Here is a 19423-nt window from a genome sequence, read left to right on the forward strand (position 1 = left end):
ACACGTTTTTGCTCATTTTCCACAGTTGAAGATTATAATTGTCCTGGGATTGGAAAATGACCAGTTCTCATTATCTCTGTGAGGGTGCCAAAAAACTAACATTTGAGAGTCAAGGTGAAGTTTAAATGTAATCGGCCTTGCCAATAGAATCATTTTGTTTATTTATTTAAATCTATTTATTTATTTGACACCTCCTCATCTGATCTTAACATCAGTTATTGACCGTCAACTCCATCAGTTAGCCAAGGCACACCCGCATCACATATTTTATTGGCGTTCAATCAGATTTGGTGAGATGCGCGCATTCATTGGCTTGGCTTCTGACCGTCCTGAAAATGGTTTATACAATACGCAATATACAAAGATGTCAAGTGACATATCCTGCAGATCAGATGTGATTTTTTTTTACATTTAGATTAGAGCTGAAATGTCATACTTTTATAAATTATGACAGATTTTTAAATCGTACATATTTAATTTCATCTTGACGATTTTTTTTTTGCAATTTCATGCGTGTGTGTCTGTGTGTGTGTGTGTGTGTGTGTATACACCTCATGTGCATATTTTGTATTAGTATTATGCATTAAGATAAATATTAAGGTAAATGGGCTGAACAGCATGAACAAGGGACGACTATATTATAAAACAATTTCCATGAGGTTCTACTTTTTATTGTTGACAAACAATTTGGTGAGATCAATCCATTTGTAATTGCAAAGCACATTTCATCTCTTTCCTGCATAATTAAAATCAAGCTTTCTTTTTTGTCCGTCTGACAACAAATGCACATTGTCCATTTAGATTTACCTCAGCTAGTGGAAAGGAATTTATCTGCAGGGAGATCTTTGAAGCAAAAGGAAAAGAAATGTTGTTTAATCGCACTAATTCATTATAATTCAGATGACTTTGTGGTTTACAAATGAGGCAATCAATTATCCAGTTTGCCATTGAAAAACAGACTGAAATCCCGACAGTTTCCCAGTTGCTTCCATAGTGAGCAATCAAACTCAGCCATCTACCCCCCTCCTCCCAATAACCACCCACCTACCTGCTTACACACACACACTCACACACACACACACACACACCTCCCCTGTGGTCGATGTCCTAGCGAAAACATCACCTGCCATCTGCTGCAGTCGTTGAGGTATCATCTGGCCCCCTCTGACAAGACGAGCCACAGGACAAAACCACTTGCAGCTTCTGAGGAGCCTGTTAAACGAGTTTAGCCCAAATTTCAACTGAGTGACGTTTAATTGTATGCCTGCGGCAGGTCTAGTTGGGAAAAAAAATGAATAATTTTTTGCCAAACAGTTGTTGCATGCTGCGTGCAGCCGCATTGCTGAGTCAATTGAAAACAATGATTCCAACTGTCTGTCAATTCCACTTTTGCGCAAAGAAAAATCAAAAAAGAACTTTTATTTCCTAGCATCAGAATCAGAATAAAGCATTTGTGTGTTTTCCAACTGGCGGGCATGAGTTGTTAGCTTGCATAGCACAGATCTGTCAGCAGTTGGCTCGCTTTAATGTGGAAATTAGTGATTCCTTATTGCCAGCTCCGAGCGTCTTGGCAAATAATGTGACAGTGTTGTTCTGTGACACTCTTAATCTGTCAACCACACCACTTGTTGGACCAACAAGGGATTTGAAATGAAATGCATTATACATGAGAGAAGCTCTGAAGATTTTCTTTCAAAATCCATTTCACGTTTTTTGTCACGCCAAGATAACAGGTGGTGCAATACCGTTGCCTCTAATCGTGCCTTTAATAAGGTCGTCTGAGTTACTTTTTCAATATAAAACCAAATGAGAACCAAACGAGCAGTCTAACCGTTTTCAACTCTTGCACTCAAAAGGCACAATAAAAACGCTCCTGCAAAACTTCCTAAACCGTCATTATAAACAACTAATAACAACTAATAAAAAATAAAGTTGATTATTTTAGACCATTCTAAATGCCAGACGATTCTCCAAAAACTTCCACCAAATGAGAGTGACCAAAATGTAATTATGAACCATGCAGCTGACGGTATGTGTCAGATTCAGGTGAAGGTGACATTTCGCCTCCTGGCTTGTCTGTTCTAGTCAGTCCACCTCATGTTTGCTTGTGGCCAAATATGAGACATAACATTGCTGATTTAGCACCCCCTACACACGCACACACACACATACAAACACACAACACACACGTTATTTTTAGGGGGGAAAGCTATTTATTTCTTTAATTTTATTTTTTGGGGGGGTTATTCTTCTGTATCTTTTTGTACCATGAAAATCATTCATCCCGCCAGTTTCAAGGGACTGTGTAAAAATAGTTTGTATTTTCAACATTCATTATTTTAAAAAATTCATTCTTCATTTCTATAAAATGCAAAATTCAATTGTAAATGAAGTCATTCCTAATTATAATACATGATGTGTGCCCCCCCACACATGAGGTTGACATGCTTCCCCGCCATTATTCAGCTATGGATACCCAAAACAGATAAACTGAGCGAACATACAGTAGTTCCTCAGCATGATCTCAAAAGCCCGTGTAACAAAAGCCATGCACTGACTCCGTCACTTGAGGGAATCCTAAGAATAAGAAAAGAATAAGAAAACATTTATTAGTCTTGCAATGGAGAAATTCCCAATTCACAGCAGCAAAGTTTTGAAAGGAAGAAGTAGAACAACTAAATATAGGAGCTGCTGGAGAGGCAGCCACTCTCGCGGCGCCATTTTGAAGTCAAAATAACAAAAATAACACAACACAACACAGAACACAGACAGTCGTGCAATCTTTACCAATTTTTTGCTAACACTTTGTTGTCTGAAGCAGTTATAGATGAAAGAGGAGAGGATCAAAGTGTCCTTTCACCAGTGGGTCAGAGACGTCATGCTGAAAATGTGCACACGTCTGCTACAAGCTAAGTTTTGAAAGCAAACACGAAGCTGTAGCATCCATTGACGAAAAGAGATTAGTTCACTTCTCCTGTCCCACGTAATCCGCTTCAAACTCCAAGCCGCAACCACCACTAGAAGTCGTTTGTTATGACTCTGCCGAAGAAATTGGTGGTGTGGTCCCTGGGAGGCATTTCGTGCGTGGTCTTCTATGACATTTGGTGTGTTGCTTTGGTCTGACTCAAGGAGACATTAATTAGCTTTTGATCAAGACATCAAGGCAAGGAGAAAGACAAGGGGAAATCCAATTATCGAACTTAATTGTACGTATTGTGTTGTGTGGTGCGCTGTTAGCCCGCGGTTTCTAATTTTAGTACAAAATAATTCACTATAATTTTATTGGGTTTGGAAAATGGTACAATGTGAGGCTTGGCACAGTCACGGGTAAAAAAAAAGAGTGACATAAGAAGAGAAGATATTTAGTGAGATGTATCACACAAAAATGTAGTATTGGATTAGAGAGGTAACCTCGGCGAGACTTTATCAACAAAACGCATTCTCATTAGACTTATTATCGACCACAGGGAGCGAGAGGTTCGATGGAATCCACTGGAGGCCGGATGCAGGCAGTGAGGGTGGTTAAAGAGAGCCAACAGATGGAAGATGAAACCTTTTACCTGATCCAAAGTTGGTGTTCATAATCACCATAAGGAAGCGCAGTAATGTTTATGCAGATGCAGGGAAAGGTTGGGATCCCAAAGGTGTAATATAACAATGTAAATAGACATAAAAACAATAAAATACTACATGATGCTATAATTGATATGATTTAAATGTATGATTTTAATTACCTGCCTATTGTTTGTCTGGAAGTGAAGACATTTTTCATTTTAAAATTGCAGCACACCGTACCGATTGAACATTGCTGTACACAAACATATGTCAGACCAAATTAAACTCGGCATCAAACATGACTGTAGTGGTAGTAAAATGAAAGAAAAGAAAGAGAAAATACATATTAATTAGATTTGGCACCCTTGTAGAATAATCACAACTGGGGGGGAAAAAAGTTTCCATTGTAACCACTGACAAAAACAACGAACGGTTAAAAGCGTGAGAGAGGAGAAAGAGGCAAACAGAGACATCACCTTAATTGAATGTTCCAGCTATTTGCTTAGTGACCAGAGAATACAAACACAAATGGTCCATGCACACGGCATCGATTTAAACCCAAGTGCAAGTTTCCCAAGGTGACCCGACTCCTCAAGTATCTTTCCGTAGCTTCATTAGTTGGGTGGGTGATGGCAGGCAAAATTACTTTGCAAAGACTCCTAATGGTGATGTCATTACTTGGTATAATTTGGATGTAGATTGGAACAGATTCCAATTAGAGGCGAGATTCATTCATTAGAGAACTTGTTGCCTTTCACTTTGAAGTTTACTGTCTGTAAAATCTGATTGAGTCTTTTATTTTTTTTTTGAATATATATATATATATATATATATATATATATATATATATATATATATATATATATAGTGCTGGAGCCTATCCCAGCCGTCTTCGGGCTAGGCGGGGGACACCTTGAACTGGTTGCCAGCCAATCGCAGGGCACACAGAGACGAACAACGATCCACTGTCACACTCACACCTTGGGACAATTTTGAGTGTTCAATCAGCCTGCCATGCATTTTTTTTGGAATATGAGAGGAAACCGGCGTACCCGAAGAAAACCCACGCAGGCACGGGGAAAATATGCAAACTCCACACAGGAAGGCCGCAGCTGGAATCGAACCTGGTACCTCTGCACTGTAAGGTCGACACGCTAACCACTATGGGCGGCTTGGTGGTCGAGTGGTTGTTATATACTGTCGGTAAATGGTGTTGAATTTTTTTGTCTACTCAAATGTATAGTAGCATTCTATTCAAGAGGGCATTTTTAATTAGTAATATTATTATTGCAAAACATTGTGCATTTTAATTGCTCTATTTTCATATTAAATCGAAATCACCCACTGAATACACAGTATTCTCTGCACTCAGAATAGGGTGGCTATTTGTCTGCTTCTATTTATGATTTCGAGATATGTCCTATTTTTCATGCTTAGGGTCTGAATGATTAGTCGGAGGAAAATCATTGGAATTAGGTCAATGCTGAGCATGGGAGCGCTTCCTGATTAATGGGAAATGGCTGCAAGGTGCAACTATATTCAATTGGGAGGCAAAGTTACAAATATAAGCCTACAAGCATTTGCCTTTCCCACCGAAAGGCAAAGAATCATCAAGACAAATGATCCTGATAAGGCAAACTTAGATGCCTTCCAAGGTATGACTGTGAATTCTGTAGGCGGACAGCTGAGCAACTGTTTGCTGTTATACTGCCATGGTTTCATGTGTTCCAATGTCAGGTCAACATAATAACTCGGCCAATAACCGAACATCCAACTGGGACCTCTACCATGAAGCAGAACACAAAGGCTTAAAAAGAAGCGTAACTAAACCGCACCATATTGTCTCTTTGAGTGTGTACTGGTCTTTGAAGACAAAGATTGTTTTGGTCACTCAGAATTGGCAATTCTTTGAGAAACTGCTCGTGAATGGTGAGAAATAATTTTAATTAATCCAAAAGAAATTGTCGAATGGCTATCGTGTAGTGGCACTTCGATTTCATCTACAGTACGAGGGTAATTCCTTCTCATGTGAATGCCATGAATCCATTCCATGCACCCAATTTTTTTTTTTTTAATTAACAAAAATAGCACGGGACAGCAGTCCGAAATTTCTATATGAAAACCTAATTAGAAAGAGAGGAAACAAACAGGTTTTATGAAGTGTAATTAAAGTAACATTCTCTGCACCACGCACGCACACACACACACACACACACACACACACATGCACTGTAATGCAGAGTGTGTTATGCCTGTAAATCGCACACTTTTCAGTGTTTCTTAATGGCACTTTTGTGTTTGTTTCGTACACCTCTCTTAAGAGTCTTTCTGAGGGCTAATTTGCAGAAAAACAAAACAATTACCTGACGCATGGAGCTAACATTTATGCTGTGTGACAGACAGCGCAGAATTGAGTTTTCAACAACCACGTTTGAGCCTGGTGTGTTAAAAAGTGATCAAAATGATTAGCGGGAACAGCGTCAAGCTGCCAGCATCGAAGTGAGTCATTTACGTTAAATGAACTGCCTTGGAAAAGTAGTCGGATGGCTCTCCCCAGTGCTGCTAGCCGCTAGTGCGGCCACCACGTAACATCAGGCGCTGTAGGATATAGATTTCTGATTTATTTATAATCCCTTTATCCTCACGAGTGTCAGGATCATATCCCAGCTGTCTTTGGACAGTAGGCGGGGTGCCAGTAAATTGCAGGGTAAAGGGTTCAAGTGCAATAAATACAGCTATCTTTGGAATATTTGAGGAAACATATCTATCTATCTTTCTATCTAGCTAGCTACCTAGCTATCTAGCGATCTATCTATCTAGCGATCTACCGATCTAGCTAGCAAGCTATCTACAGTATCTAGCTAGCGAGCTAGCTTTGCAGTGCGACACCAGTCTAAACTCATCTGTGAATTTGCCTTGTGTTACAAGAGGATCCTGAGAAAAGTTCCGGGAGCTATGTCACTACAGCTGCGTTCTACATTTTGTGTATGTGTGTTTTATGATAATTCATAAAATTGCAATGCTTTGATTTAGTGAGGTTAGTACGCACATTGTCACAGCCATGAATGTAATTTTAGTGTTTTTGTTTAATTTTTTTAATCTGTTCTGGAAATCAATGTCTGTAGGTTTGCAGCTCTGTATCTTATAAAAACAAACATATAAACTTAGTAGTTGTAAATGGCGCGCTTACAGTATTGTAATATCCCAGATACAAAGCAAATAAATCACAGAGAGGCCACAAGCAGCAACAGGATTATAGAGCAATCTTATTGGACACTTAGTAATTGCTTTGAGGCAATTCCCTCATATCGTTGCAACATCATTTCTTTCCTGCCAATTATCTGGCCTTTCAACTCCTTGCAGGAAAAAGTCCAATATTTCTGTACTGGTACGTGCTTGCACTGAGGGAAGTCATATCTCACCTAGACCAAATCCAGGTCATATTTAGCTTTTAAGTATGAATCGCTGAAGCCGCTGTCACTGCTACAGCAGTTCAATAACAAAAAGGAAAAAAACGTATTCCCGGGTAGTATCATCCATCCAGGTTTCTTTGAACACATACTGCTTTTTAAAGAGAACATAACCCCAAAGCTCAAATAGTGGAAACATTATTTGAGGTGCAAATTAAACCCTGAGGCGCAAGCACCAATAGGAAAGATTTTGAGGGAACAAGTATCTTTGTCAGCTCAATATAATTCACCCTTGCAAGTAATTTACCGGAGCAGTGGAAATGATGTTTTTCAATCATTGATATAAAATATCGAAAGACCATAATAAAGAAAGTTAGACAAATACTTGCAAATGCCTTACAGATTTAGAAGTGCATTGTGGATACACATTCAGCTACTCTCAACCAAATAAATACTTTTTGTGGATTGCGATCTGATTTATAACCTTTTCATGCACAAATAATGATAACCTGTAACCTGATAACCTAATAAACTGTCCACTGTAGCAACCACTGTCCCTGAAAGCGTTAAAGTATAAATTTTTCTTTCAAATGTATTGCAATCCAGTTCACACCCCCGCACATCAGTCCATATGGATCCACTGCTGGTACTTTTGCTCAGGGCAAGACCGGGTGATTGGCTTGTGCATCAATGCAGTGCCAAAAGTAGTTTGGAGGTTTCGTGCCTTGGTCCTCAGCATCATGACATAACCAGTGCTGGAGAGCTCCTCCACATTCAGGCATATTTTTAACCTTTAAAATTAAGTGGACAACATGTGACATGGAAATCGTCCTCCCTCGCATCAAGAAGCCATTTTGGATCTCAGTGTAAATATTTTGTCACATTGTAGGAAAGCAGTTTTCCAAATTTCATTCGACTCTACTGTGAGGTAGACAGGCTAACTAATTCAACAACACTTTTTTGTTTTTTTGCAAGTACACTGGTCAAACTTTTTGCTATAGCGGATACAACAGCAGACTGAGCGACTAGCACTATGTGAAAGACTTATTTATTTATTAAGTCTTTCATCATCATGACCGCAAGCAAAATGATGAAACACTTTACTTTTTAAACATCATAGAGCATTGTTCCCAGGACAATTTCCATGTACGGAGAATCCAAAAGGAAAAAACTCTCCATTTAGAAGTCAGTTTATATTCCAGCACTCACCTATGGTCATGAGGCTCGGGTAATGACCTGCAACCTTCTGAGAAATTGAATTTCCCCTTGAGGCACAATTAAAACGATTGTTTTTGGGCGGGTGAGAGGGGGCGGGGGTCGTCTTAGAAAGATCTCAGGTACAAGAAATGCATTCCTTCACAGGCTGCTTAGCCTCAAGCCTTACTCAGACCTCTCAAAATAGGTTGAGGAGGAGTCAATTGGACTTTGGCCACACTCTAATGCTTGTTATGCTCCTTGAGAGGTTCTCTGATTATGTCCACCTCGTCGGAGACCCTGAGGAAAACTGCTCCAATCAGTCTGCTACAGTTCACCGAGATACGAAAGAGCATTGTTACGGAAATGAACTCATGGGTTAATCTGGTCAGTCTCATGCCACCATGTGCTTCGATTCTTGGGAGTTATTGATCAGGTAATTGTCTGCTCATTGTATCCACCGCTGATCATCTGAAATGACGGTTCAATACATATTCTGGTAATGGCGGTAAACAGACTCAACGGCATCTGTAGTTTTGACTGTATTCCAAATATTTTGGTCTAAATACTGTGTCAATGTTTCACAGCATGCGAATATTTAATTCATTTAACATTGGTAGTTTAGCACAGCACAACTGGCTCTAGGCTTCCTTAAAAGTTAATAATAAATGACATATACGGGAGCTATATATTTAATAGGTTGTAACTGAAGTGAGAATGTTCATCCAGAGCTTGAGTCTTTGGAAATTGGGTGGGTGGTTGATAGGATGACCTTCTGAATCAATTCCACTGTCGGGCTCTCTTCTTTGAACATCGCAATATGCGGTTAGGCTGTTCCATTTTCCAAGGTCTAAATGCTGAGACATGGAGCTCAGTACTCATTACACGCATGTTGCCTCCTAAAATGGAATTTTTACGTTTATTAAATTGATGTCTCGTTGATATTGCAATGGCACATTTGAGTGCGGATGGATTGTTGGAGTGCTTAATTGAAATTCTTGTGACTCAAGTCACATAATCTGAACTGAGGTTTGAACAATGTGTCACAAATATGTAAGTGTGCCGACACTGTGCAGAAGAATACACAAAGTAGTTCCAACACTGTACCCAATGTGCATGGTGTAATACTGTGACATGCCTTGAATTAGCATGTGTTTGGCTCTTGGATGAACACAAAAAATATCAGCCTTTTAACTGCGTTTCCCATCATTTGGAAAATGATCGATCAAACAGCAAAGAAGCTTTGCCCTTTTGTGGAACGTCTGTCACTAATTGACCCATCAACCTTTCTTTTTAATTCACTTTTTTTCTCCCTCCCTTGCGACAGTTCAATAAATCCTTTTTACGCTTGACCTCGAAATGGTTTTCACATATAAATGGAGGTTTCAAACTAGGGATTAATATATTGTAAGGTTTGAGTCGAAATGCATATAATGATCCAGTCATTCTCAACCAGGGTGCCAAAGCATGCTCATGCCTTGAGATATTATCCGGGTTGCTGAGTAAAATTATTATTATTGTTATTATGATGATTATTATTATCATCATAAAATAAATGTGTTCAACAGTTTGCAATTATTCATTGCAAATGGAATCTTTGTTCATCTATCTATGCCGGTGGCATACGGTGACAGGCGGAACAATTGAACTCTCTCCTACGACCGTATTTTCACGACCAAACGGTGCACCGTATTAAAAGGCGTAGTGTCAGTTACGGGTGAAATTTATGTATTGAACACATACACAAGTCACATTATGTTATTGGATGCAGGCATGGTAAAACATAGGCTAGCTTAAACAATATGCTGGCATGCATGCATGCTAGCGTATGATTTTAAAAAGCCAGCAAGAGCAAAACTATAATTTCTGTTATACTTTACTAGCTGGTTCGCCGCCCTCTGGGCGGCTCCTCAGCTAGTTCCTGCGGAAGGCTGGTAAGGTGGTGGTTCGCCGCCCTCCGGGCGGCTCATCAGCTAGTTCCTGCGGAAGGCTGGTAAGGTGGGCACAAAAGTGTTGTTGCTCGGTTCAACTTTTTGTTCATCTTCATTGCTTATCGCGAAAATAAAGAGATGTATAGCTCTACTAAATAACTAACAATTTCATTGCAATGCTTGTGGGTAGACAACATTTTTTCGCTAAGATGCCCGCGCGATCGTAGTGAGCCACTGTCTGAGCGGCGCAGTGGCGGCGCGCAGTGGCGGCGCGCAGTGGCGGCGCGCAGTGGCGGCGCGCAGCGGCGCGGTGAAGTAGGTACGTTTTGAAAAGGGACAGACGGAAGGACAGACCGCGTGCGGGACGACGCGCAATATATAGATTCAAGTATTTAACAATGTACTTGTTATTTTTGGATCAATCCTCATTATCAAAGTCCTAATTTTCCAGAAACACTGATTGGTAATATTGCTATTTATTGACACTTCACATTCTGTGATAAGTCCACACGTCTTTTTCCCGTTACGTGGATTTACCAGTTTAGTTTTTTTTTTTTTCCTGCCTTACCCAAAAATGACTTTTGTTTCACTATTGGTTGGCTAGGATGGCTTTGCAAGTTTATGGGGGCAGGGATTTTGCCATTGGCGTGGATGAAAACATTGAATCAACCAAGTAAATTTGCCCCTATACAGTCCGTAAAAATATCACCAAAGGGTGAAATGGAGAGGATGCATAATCATAGGCAAACTCCACAAAACAGTTTTGTGCGGTAGGATCTATGTTTGTAGAAACAGAGGACCACGATATGACTAATTTCATGCATCAATCATCTTTTTTTTTTTTGCAGGGGAATTCCCGGGAAGAAGTGCGGGGTCATTATCTTAACTGCTGAGGAGCTCAGCAACTGCAGGGTCAGTATCCTAGCACACACTTAAGCCGTGCCCCAATAATAAGGGATACACACACAAGTGCTGAAAAGTTTTAATGATGGGCCCAACTTTTATAAGACAGCGTGAAATGTGACAAATGAGCTGGAGTTCCACGTGGGAATCACTTAGTCAAGCCTCAAGTATATATGTTGTTTGGGTTGATAATAGAAACCCCCGATCCCCAACGGTGTTGCTCCACTCGTACATTCACACATAAACAGTGTAATGATACGCCTACTACTACCGCTACTACCACTAATTGCTTTTTTTTTTTAACAGCAATAAAAAATAGAATTCAACTGCATCAACATTGGACATTCATAAGCAAAAATGAATAAAATGAGCTCATGGTGGCTAGCGTCTTGTGCACATTTTGAAATAAAAACCGACGGCTTGATTTACACTCCATAAACCATATGTGTCATGTTTCATCACCACAATAAATATGCAATTTCAGTCAGATGTGGTAAAGCAATCAATGTGAATCTGATCAATTTAACTGCAGCGTCAGCGGGCTGGTCCCAAATATCCCGTCAATGGAAGAGACCCAAATGCCCAATAGAAATGCACTCGCTGTGTTCCATGACGCTTGTGCACACTGACACATCCAAAAGTTTCTAATGGATGGAATCCCTTCCAACTGGATGTGACGAATACAAGTTTCCATTAAGGACAATGCAACTCTCCTACCGAGCCGTAGCAAGCATTTGAAAACAGCAGCCTTAATAAAACAGCGTCTCATTAATGGGTGTAACCAGCCATAAATATGGATGAGGCTATTCCCCATTCCTCACTGACTATAATAAAGATGATCCATGATAAGATGTGTTTCTCTCACTGATGCGCACTTTAAATGAAAGACTGGATTGATTCGGCGCTATATGCAGCAGTCATTGTGAAGATGAGGCTTGACTGCTTGCCGACTTGGGATTTTGCATCTTCATGATACAAGTGTAACTCTGGATATTGCTTTGCATTCTGATGGGGTGTTGAGTTAGAAATTACTGCGTCTTTTTCACACAAAAAGAACAAACAACTGTGGTCTCCTCTCAATAAAAAAAGAATTAAGTTGCGCAGGTTGCTCCCTTTGAAATCAAATGGCAACTTCAATGATTCTGAAATATTTTCGTCGCCCCTGATGTGCCCTCACAGGATATTGCGACTATGCAGTTGTGTGCCAACAAGCTGGATAAGAAAGACTTTTTTGGCAAGTCAGACCCCTTCCTGGTTTTCTACCGCAGCAATGAAGATGGAACGTGAGTATGACAAGCCTCGTGGGCTATCGTTAACCCATGAGATCAAATTATTTGTGTTTGTGTGAAACTATTTGTCAAGATCTGGGATGTAATGTGATGTGTGCTCCCTTTATTTTGACACAGTGTTTATGAACTCAATATGCAATTCAGTTTCAGTTCAGGCTTGTGAAATTTTGTTTGAGCAATTCATTTTCATCCATTTTCCGACCCTCCTCAAAAGGGTCGCGGGGGGTGCTGGAGACGATCCTAGCTGTCTTCGGGCAGAAGGTGGGGGACACCCTGAACCGGTTGCCAGCCAATCGCAGTGCACACAGAAACAAACGACCATCCGCGCTCACACTTACACCTCGGGACAATTTAGAGTGTTCAATCAGCCTGCCATGCATGTTTTTGGAATGTGGGAGAAAACCAGAGTGCCCGGAGAAAACCCACGCAGGCACGGGGAGAACATGCAAACTCCACACAGGGAGGCCGGAGCTGGAATCGAACCCGGTACCTCTGCACTGTGTAGTTGACACCACTCGTCCACTGGGCCGCCCCATTTGAGCAATTGAACATCAAATGAGTGTCCAAAAATATAACTATGAAAACGATACGAAACAAAATCTAGCACAGTGACAGGCGTTCAGTAAACTAGGAAGGTAGAACTGAAAGTAATTGGGATTTTTTTTATTTTCTTTTGTTCCATTCATAAACAATTTAAACTACCGGTCCATTGTTTTATCAGGCTCATGTCTATTTTCTCATTAATTTGTTTGGAAATACAATACAAAACAATACATCGTGATTTGTATCGTGCTTTCACAACAGCTGCAACTGTAACAAAGCGCTTTACAAAACAGTCAACACAAAGTAAAAAACAACACATAACAAAAAGCCACACGTTTGATCACAATCATGCACGCTGATTAATTTTTTTTTGACAGAAGCTCTGGAGTTGGAGTGTTTTTTGTGATTTTTGTGCCTGACAAAACACTGTTGAATCAATAAATAGGCAAAAGTAAATATATTATAAATATTCAGAGAAAATCTGGGGAAATGCTGTGAGGACTATGGAGGGAGAGAAAAAAAAAACAATTTGGCTAAACAATGTCAACATTGTTTCCATCGGGTTTCATTTGTTTATCATTCTGATTGAAATAAGCCATTGAGACTTGGCTCAAAATGTCAAAACTCCATCTGCTCATTTTCTCCAGACAAAATGACATTGGCGCTTTGGGGCGATACGAAAAATAAACGCTGCGCGATTATCACCGGGAAAGCAAACGAAGCCTTTCTTGTCTCGTCTGTTTGTTTCTCAAAGTCTTTTCCATTTCTGCGGCAGATTCACCATCTGCCATAAAACGGAGGTGATCAAGAACACGTTGAACCCGGCTTGGCAGCCCTTCACCATCCCCGTTCGAGCTCTCTGCAACGGCGACTATGACAGGTCAGAAAACAGTTGCCACGATCATACATAAATGCATGAACACACAAAAAAAAAAAAATGATGGTGCTTTTTATGCTGCGTGTGCGGTAATTATTGCCAAGCTCATTGCCCCGATATAAACCCTGAATCCATCCGAGGCGGACTTTGGAAGGATCACGTGTTGCCGCGGCGGTCAGAATAATGCCAGCAGTCGGTCATTTTGTCCCAGGGACCAGCGCTGGTGTTATTGAGATTGCCTCGGTTTCCACACGGCACTCTGCATTAAAACCGACATTCCGACTGTGCCGAGCAGATGTGAGAGTCACTTGCAGCCAGGTGCACTTTGCATATACTTAATGCCTTTCACGGCTGCACTTCTCCCTGAGGGAATTTGATCACACCAGTACACGCCGAAACGTGCGCGGCATTTGAGATTTGTCTTTGCAACATTAAAATAAAACAGCAATCTTCAGATGATGCAAATCTTTCACAATGTGATATAGACCGTGTGCATCTATCACACTGCCCCCCCCCCCCTCGTCATTATAACTCAAAAAGCAGCGAATAGCAGAATTACTGTGGGCTATGACCGGCATATTTTATATTTGGAGTCCTCATGAGACACGGCAATTTTCCATGTGGAAATGAACTTAAATGTTAATGGGTGAGCTGAGTAAGCTGTGTTACTACAGTGGCCCTGAAGTGCAAAACACAAAAACAAATAACTTAAAACAACAGCAAATTAATATTAAAAAAAGAGCAAAACCAAACATTAAACACAATAGCAGTAAATAAAATAACACAAAAAAAGAAATAATACGAAAAATTTAAGGGTACAGCGCCAAAAAATTTATGACAAGAGCAAAAAAAAAACCACTGAAACACAAATGAAAAATCACAAAAATGAAAACCAAACCCGACAGAAAATTAAAGAAACAACAACAAAGCAAAAAAACCTAATTACCGGTACTATAAAAAATTATGTAGCACAAAATTATGTATGAGTAAATCATTCATTCATTCATTCATCTTCCGAGCCGCTTGATCCTCACGAGGGTCGTGGGGGGTGCTGGAGCCTATCCCAGCTGTCTTCGGGCAGTAGGCGGGGGACACCCTGAATCGGTTGCCAGCCAATCGCAGGGCACACAGAAACGAACAACCATCCACGCTCACACTCACACCTAGGGACAATTTAGAGCGTCCAATAAGCCTGCCATGCATGTTTTTTTGGAATGTGGGAGGAAACCGGAGCACCCGGAGAAAACCCACGCAGGCCCGGGGAGAACATGCAAACTCCACACAGGGAGGTCGGAGCTGGAATCGAACCCGGTACCTCTGCACTGTGAAGCCGACGTGCTAACCACTGGACTACCGGGCCGCCCTGTATGAGTAAATCAAAAATCATAAATAACTTGGGGGGCGGGAGCATGGGGGGGGGGGAGCTAAATACATGAACAAATGACTAACCTTAATTACATTTTCTCCCGGAAATGGTTGGTATGTCATCAGTGGGACAACAAAATCAGACATATGTGGCACAAATCACCATGTCTCTCTTTTTTTTGGGGGGGGGGGGGCCTACGGTCACTGGAAATGGTAGACCTTTGCCGACTATATGTCACACATTGCTGATATTGTGGAGAAACAGGATGAAATGTGCTTTCTGCTGTCTTTGCTTTTAATTTGTTTTATTTTTTTGTAGTATGAATTAATTTTGCTCCACGTACACAGCAATTTACATACATCGGTGTTTGTTTTAAAGTCCTCAAGAAATACAGTTGAGTTGAGTTGAATTGTGTACAGTGCATTCCATTTCCAAGATATATGTGAGATCAAATATTTCAAAAAAAAGAAAAGGAAAAAGCAACTGTGTTGAAATGATGCATTGGAACAGCCATTTTTTTTCCTGCACTGCCAGAAGTGTTCCGGTTGGTTTCCATGAAGCATTCGGTTTGCTATGTGGTGCCAGCAGGTGTTACATTTTTTAAATTCAACAGTGTTGCAATTCATATTTAAACTTTCTACTGGCAGGGGAACATGTTGAATCATTGAAACCTACTGTCGTGCTCATAAATGTGTTCTGTATTTCAGGACTGTAAAAATAGACGTCTATGACTGGGATCGAGATGGAAGGTAAAGACAAGCTACTTCAGTGTGAACTTATTTTTTCTTTTTTCTTTTCTCGTTGCACAACGTAAAAGATTTAACTTCATGTCACATTTCTCTGGCGTACACAAAACCTCTGTGGCGTATACCATTTTTAAAATGGGACAGTTGTTAAACATTTCAGATATAATAATTCATTGCTGTGACTGCATCTGTATGCCGACCTGTAGCCTGTATCCTGGCCCTGAATGAGAATCGTTTTATGTCATACAATGAAGACGTTATGAATCCTCACGCAATTTTGTCCTTCAAAAAGGCTTTTACCTTTTTCAAAAGTTCAACATTATCATTCATTTTCTTTTTAGAAATGATTCATGACTTCCGGCAGACAGGGCATTCGTTAACGTGAACCTTTCCATCTTTTTTTCATTCATCTTCCTAACCGCTTGATCCTCACTAGGGTCGCGGTGGGTGCTGGAGCCTATCCCAGCTGTCTCCGGGCAGTAGGCGGGGGACACCCTGAATCGGTTGCCAGCCAATCGCAGGGCACACAGAGACGAACAACCATTCGCACTCACACTCACACCTAGGGACAATTTAGAGTGTTCAATCAGCCTGCCATGCATTTTTGGAATGTGGGAGGAAACCGGAGCTCCCGGAGAAAACCCACGCAGGCCCGGGAGAACATGCAAACTCCACACAGGGAGGCCGGAGCTGGAATCGAACCCGGTACCTCTGCACTGTGAAGCCGACGTGCTAACCACTGGACTACCGGGCCGCCTCCTTTCCATCTTGTTTCAGCAAAGTATATAGAATTATGCCCTTGATCATCAACTAATATTTTTTCCTTCCCTATTTCCTTATTTTTTGGCATCAATATTGAGATTTTTACCAGCATTTGTTCCAGAATGCTTCGTAGTGCATATAGCAGCACTCGTTCATGAAACTCCACTTAACAGACGCCATGGCTGCTGTGCAAATATGTATTGCGGTATTAAAAATCGTGCAGATAATTACAGCACCCCTCTGAGAGAGAAAGGGCAGTATTAATTTAAGGTGATGTGTTTATTTACACAAGACATACAGTGATTATTTGAGGAACTGTTGCCCAGTCCCAAACCAAATCAGCTTCGAAACTTCAACACAAACAATTTGGATATTCCTATCGTTTTTTTTTTTTGGGGGGGGGGGGGGGTATATCCATCCTTTTTATATTTGCTCATGACTGGAACAGAAAACTCACACGCTGACCACGGCGCAAGGGGAGATAATCTGGCAGACCCGCAGACGGAGATGTGAATAAGCTTGACACTTTGTCTCAAACGATGACATTTGGATTCATGCTTTGCCCCCTGCGTGGGTGTATGTCTGCAGCCACGACTTCATTGGCGAGTTCACCACCAGCTACAGAGAACTGTCTCGCGGGCAGAACCAGTTCAACGTCTATGAGGTGAAACCCAAAATAATGTTATTTCAACGTGATTGGAAAAACATGATTGCATTTCCAGCACAAGGCATGCTAAATTTCACTGTAGAAGTCATCAGTATCGGCTGATGAAGGATGGTGATTCTGTAAATGCATGCCAAAAAAAATGCATCATCGGTCGCAACGATGATGATTGCGTTCATTTTTTATTTTAATGAAAGCCTTTTTCAGTGTGTGATACTCACGTACAGTAACCTCGGTCATGCCTTTTTTTCCCCTCATGGACAGGTTTTAAATCCCAAGAAGAAGGGCAAAAAGAAGAAGTATGTCAATTCAGGAACTGTGAGTTTGACCGCCAAGCCTGCACATGCCTGTTTGTAGGGGGGGGGGGGGGGGGGTAGCAGCTCAGGTGTGAGGACTTAGGACTTGAAGCCACGGGTTCAAGTCCCGCTGATGTCAAAAATAGAACAATGGCCACAAGTTGTTGGGAGAGATGCTCGACGGTTGCCGTTGACATCCCCTTGAGCAAGGCACCCTCACACCTTAAGTGGCGCGGTCCTGTTTCACTTTGAATCTCTCCTCGCGTTCTTGCATTTGTGATCGGATTCTCTGTGCAAGGTGTAACAAAAATATACAGCAAAGCGTAAGTTGAATTTCTCCTTGAGGCATTATAACGAGAATAACAAATTCACAGTAAATTGGCCATAAATTTCTTGCTATGCCTTCTGGCAACCTGGATGTGTTTGTCCATTCCTGGCATAAACGTGGCTCTGTTTGCATTTCCTCTCTGTAGTTTACCTGTTTTGACGAGTGTGTGTGTGTGTGTGTGTGTGTGTGTGTGTGTGTGTGTCTAAACACAAGGTAACTCTGCTGTCCTTCAAAGTGGAGTCCGAGTACACCTTTGTGGATTTCATCCGAGGAGGGTGAGTGGAATAATGATTAGCCGGCTCTCAATGTGTCAATGCCACCCAGTTGTGTGCACGCATGTGTGTGTGTGTGTGGGGGGGGGGGGGGGGGGGGGGAAGGGGGGGAGGAGGGAGTGTGTGTGTGTGTGTGTGCTTTGAAACTCCAAAGGCTTTGTAAGCATCACAATGAATTCGTATTGACTTTGACAAAATTACACCTGAGGAATTTTGCACTGGCAAATCTCATATGTAAACACCTTTCTATATTCAGTTCATTCACTTATAATTGAGTATTTTGTTTGTTTCGTCGAATCAGAAAGTGGCGGCCTGAATATTGTCACAGCATATTCACAAGTGAACTAAAATCTGACATCATTGCAGTCTGTTGTGCCGTTTTGTCATAATCAACTCATATACAATGCTCCTGTAATGGTTGAATCCCCAGTTGGTAGAGTCGCTTTAACCATATGTTTCTAATACTAAAACATGCTGTAATTATTTTTGTAATTCATAAATTTTCACATGCGCTATATTTCCTGCATGCGCATTGACTTGTGTTTTTTGTTATTTATTCACTTTTTGGGGGGAATTTCTTGCGCTCCAGGACGCAGCTGAACTTCACTGTTGCCATAGACTTTACAGCATCAAATGGTAAGATTCTTAAGGCCCTTTCACAGTGCACCTAACACAATGCGGTGCAACGTTAACCAACGTATTCCTTGTATGTGTACTGCGTGCCGCGGAACCTGAGGTGGGCCCCTGAATCAGAAAATCCATTTGGGTGCTTGATGCATCCAATGAGAGTGATGGTGGTGCACGTGCCAGTATTCCAAAGTCTGGGACCCAAGACACAAAAAAAAAAAAAAAATTTTTTTAAAAACCTGCTCTCTGCACATCCTGAGGTACACCTCAAAGCAGCCTTCATGGAGCTGTAGCTCATGGACGAGCCTAAACTCCCTTCGAGCCACCCAAGACACTAGAGTTAGACGAACCCATTCCGCTTCTTTGCATTTCATCTCCTCACTCCTCCTCCTTATTCAAAGCAAAAACCAAAGCTTTTTGATGAAGCGGTGACAAATAGATACCGGTACTGGCAAGCTGTGGCATTTTCCCGCTCGTTTGGACGTAAAGATACCAGACTACTTCCGGGCCATATCATGTCACGTATCCATTTCGCATAGTTCCACAACAGCGACAAAGAAGGCATGGGGCATACGACTTTTTCTCTTGATTTTATTTTGTTTGTTGCCCCGCAAGGTAATCCATCCCAGCCCACCTCACTCCACTATATGAGCCCGTACC

At 41.3% G+C, this 19423-nt stretch overlaps 1 protein-coding gene across 1 annotated transcript in view; it reads left to right on the forward strand.

Moving 5' to 3' along the window:
- LOC127591661 (copine-9-like) overlaps nt 1-19423 on the forward strand; it is a 64273-nt gene that overhangs the window by 35549 nt on the left and 9301 nt on the right. The window contains exons 8-16 of the mRNA XM_052051959.1: nt 10939-11002; nt 12173-12276; nt 13601-13705; nt 15776-15817; nt 17165-17240; nt 17505-17558; nt 18078-18139; nt 18726-18772; nt 19379-19423. The exon at nt 19379-19423 is cut by the window's right edge and continues 137 nt beyond it. Coding sequence (XP_051907919.1) covers nt 10939-11002; nt 12173-12276; nt 13601-13705; nt 15776-15817; nt 17165-17240; nt 17505-17558; nt 18078-18139; nt 18726-18772; nt 19379-19423 — 599 coding nt within the window. The remainder of the gene's footprint in view (nt 1-10938; nt 11003-12172; nt 12277-13600; nt 13706-15775; nt 15818-17164; nt 17241-17504; nt 17559-18077; nt 18140-18725; nt 18773-19378) is intronic.

Source organism: Hippocampus zosterae, chromosome 2 (assembly GCF_025434085.1).
Source record: "Hippocampus zosterae strain Florida chromosome 2, ASM2543408v3, whole genome shotgun sequence".
Lineage (NCBI taxonomy): Eukaryota > Metazoa > Chordata > Actinopteri > Syngnathiformes > Syngnathidae > Hippocampus > Hippocampus zosterae.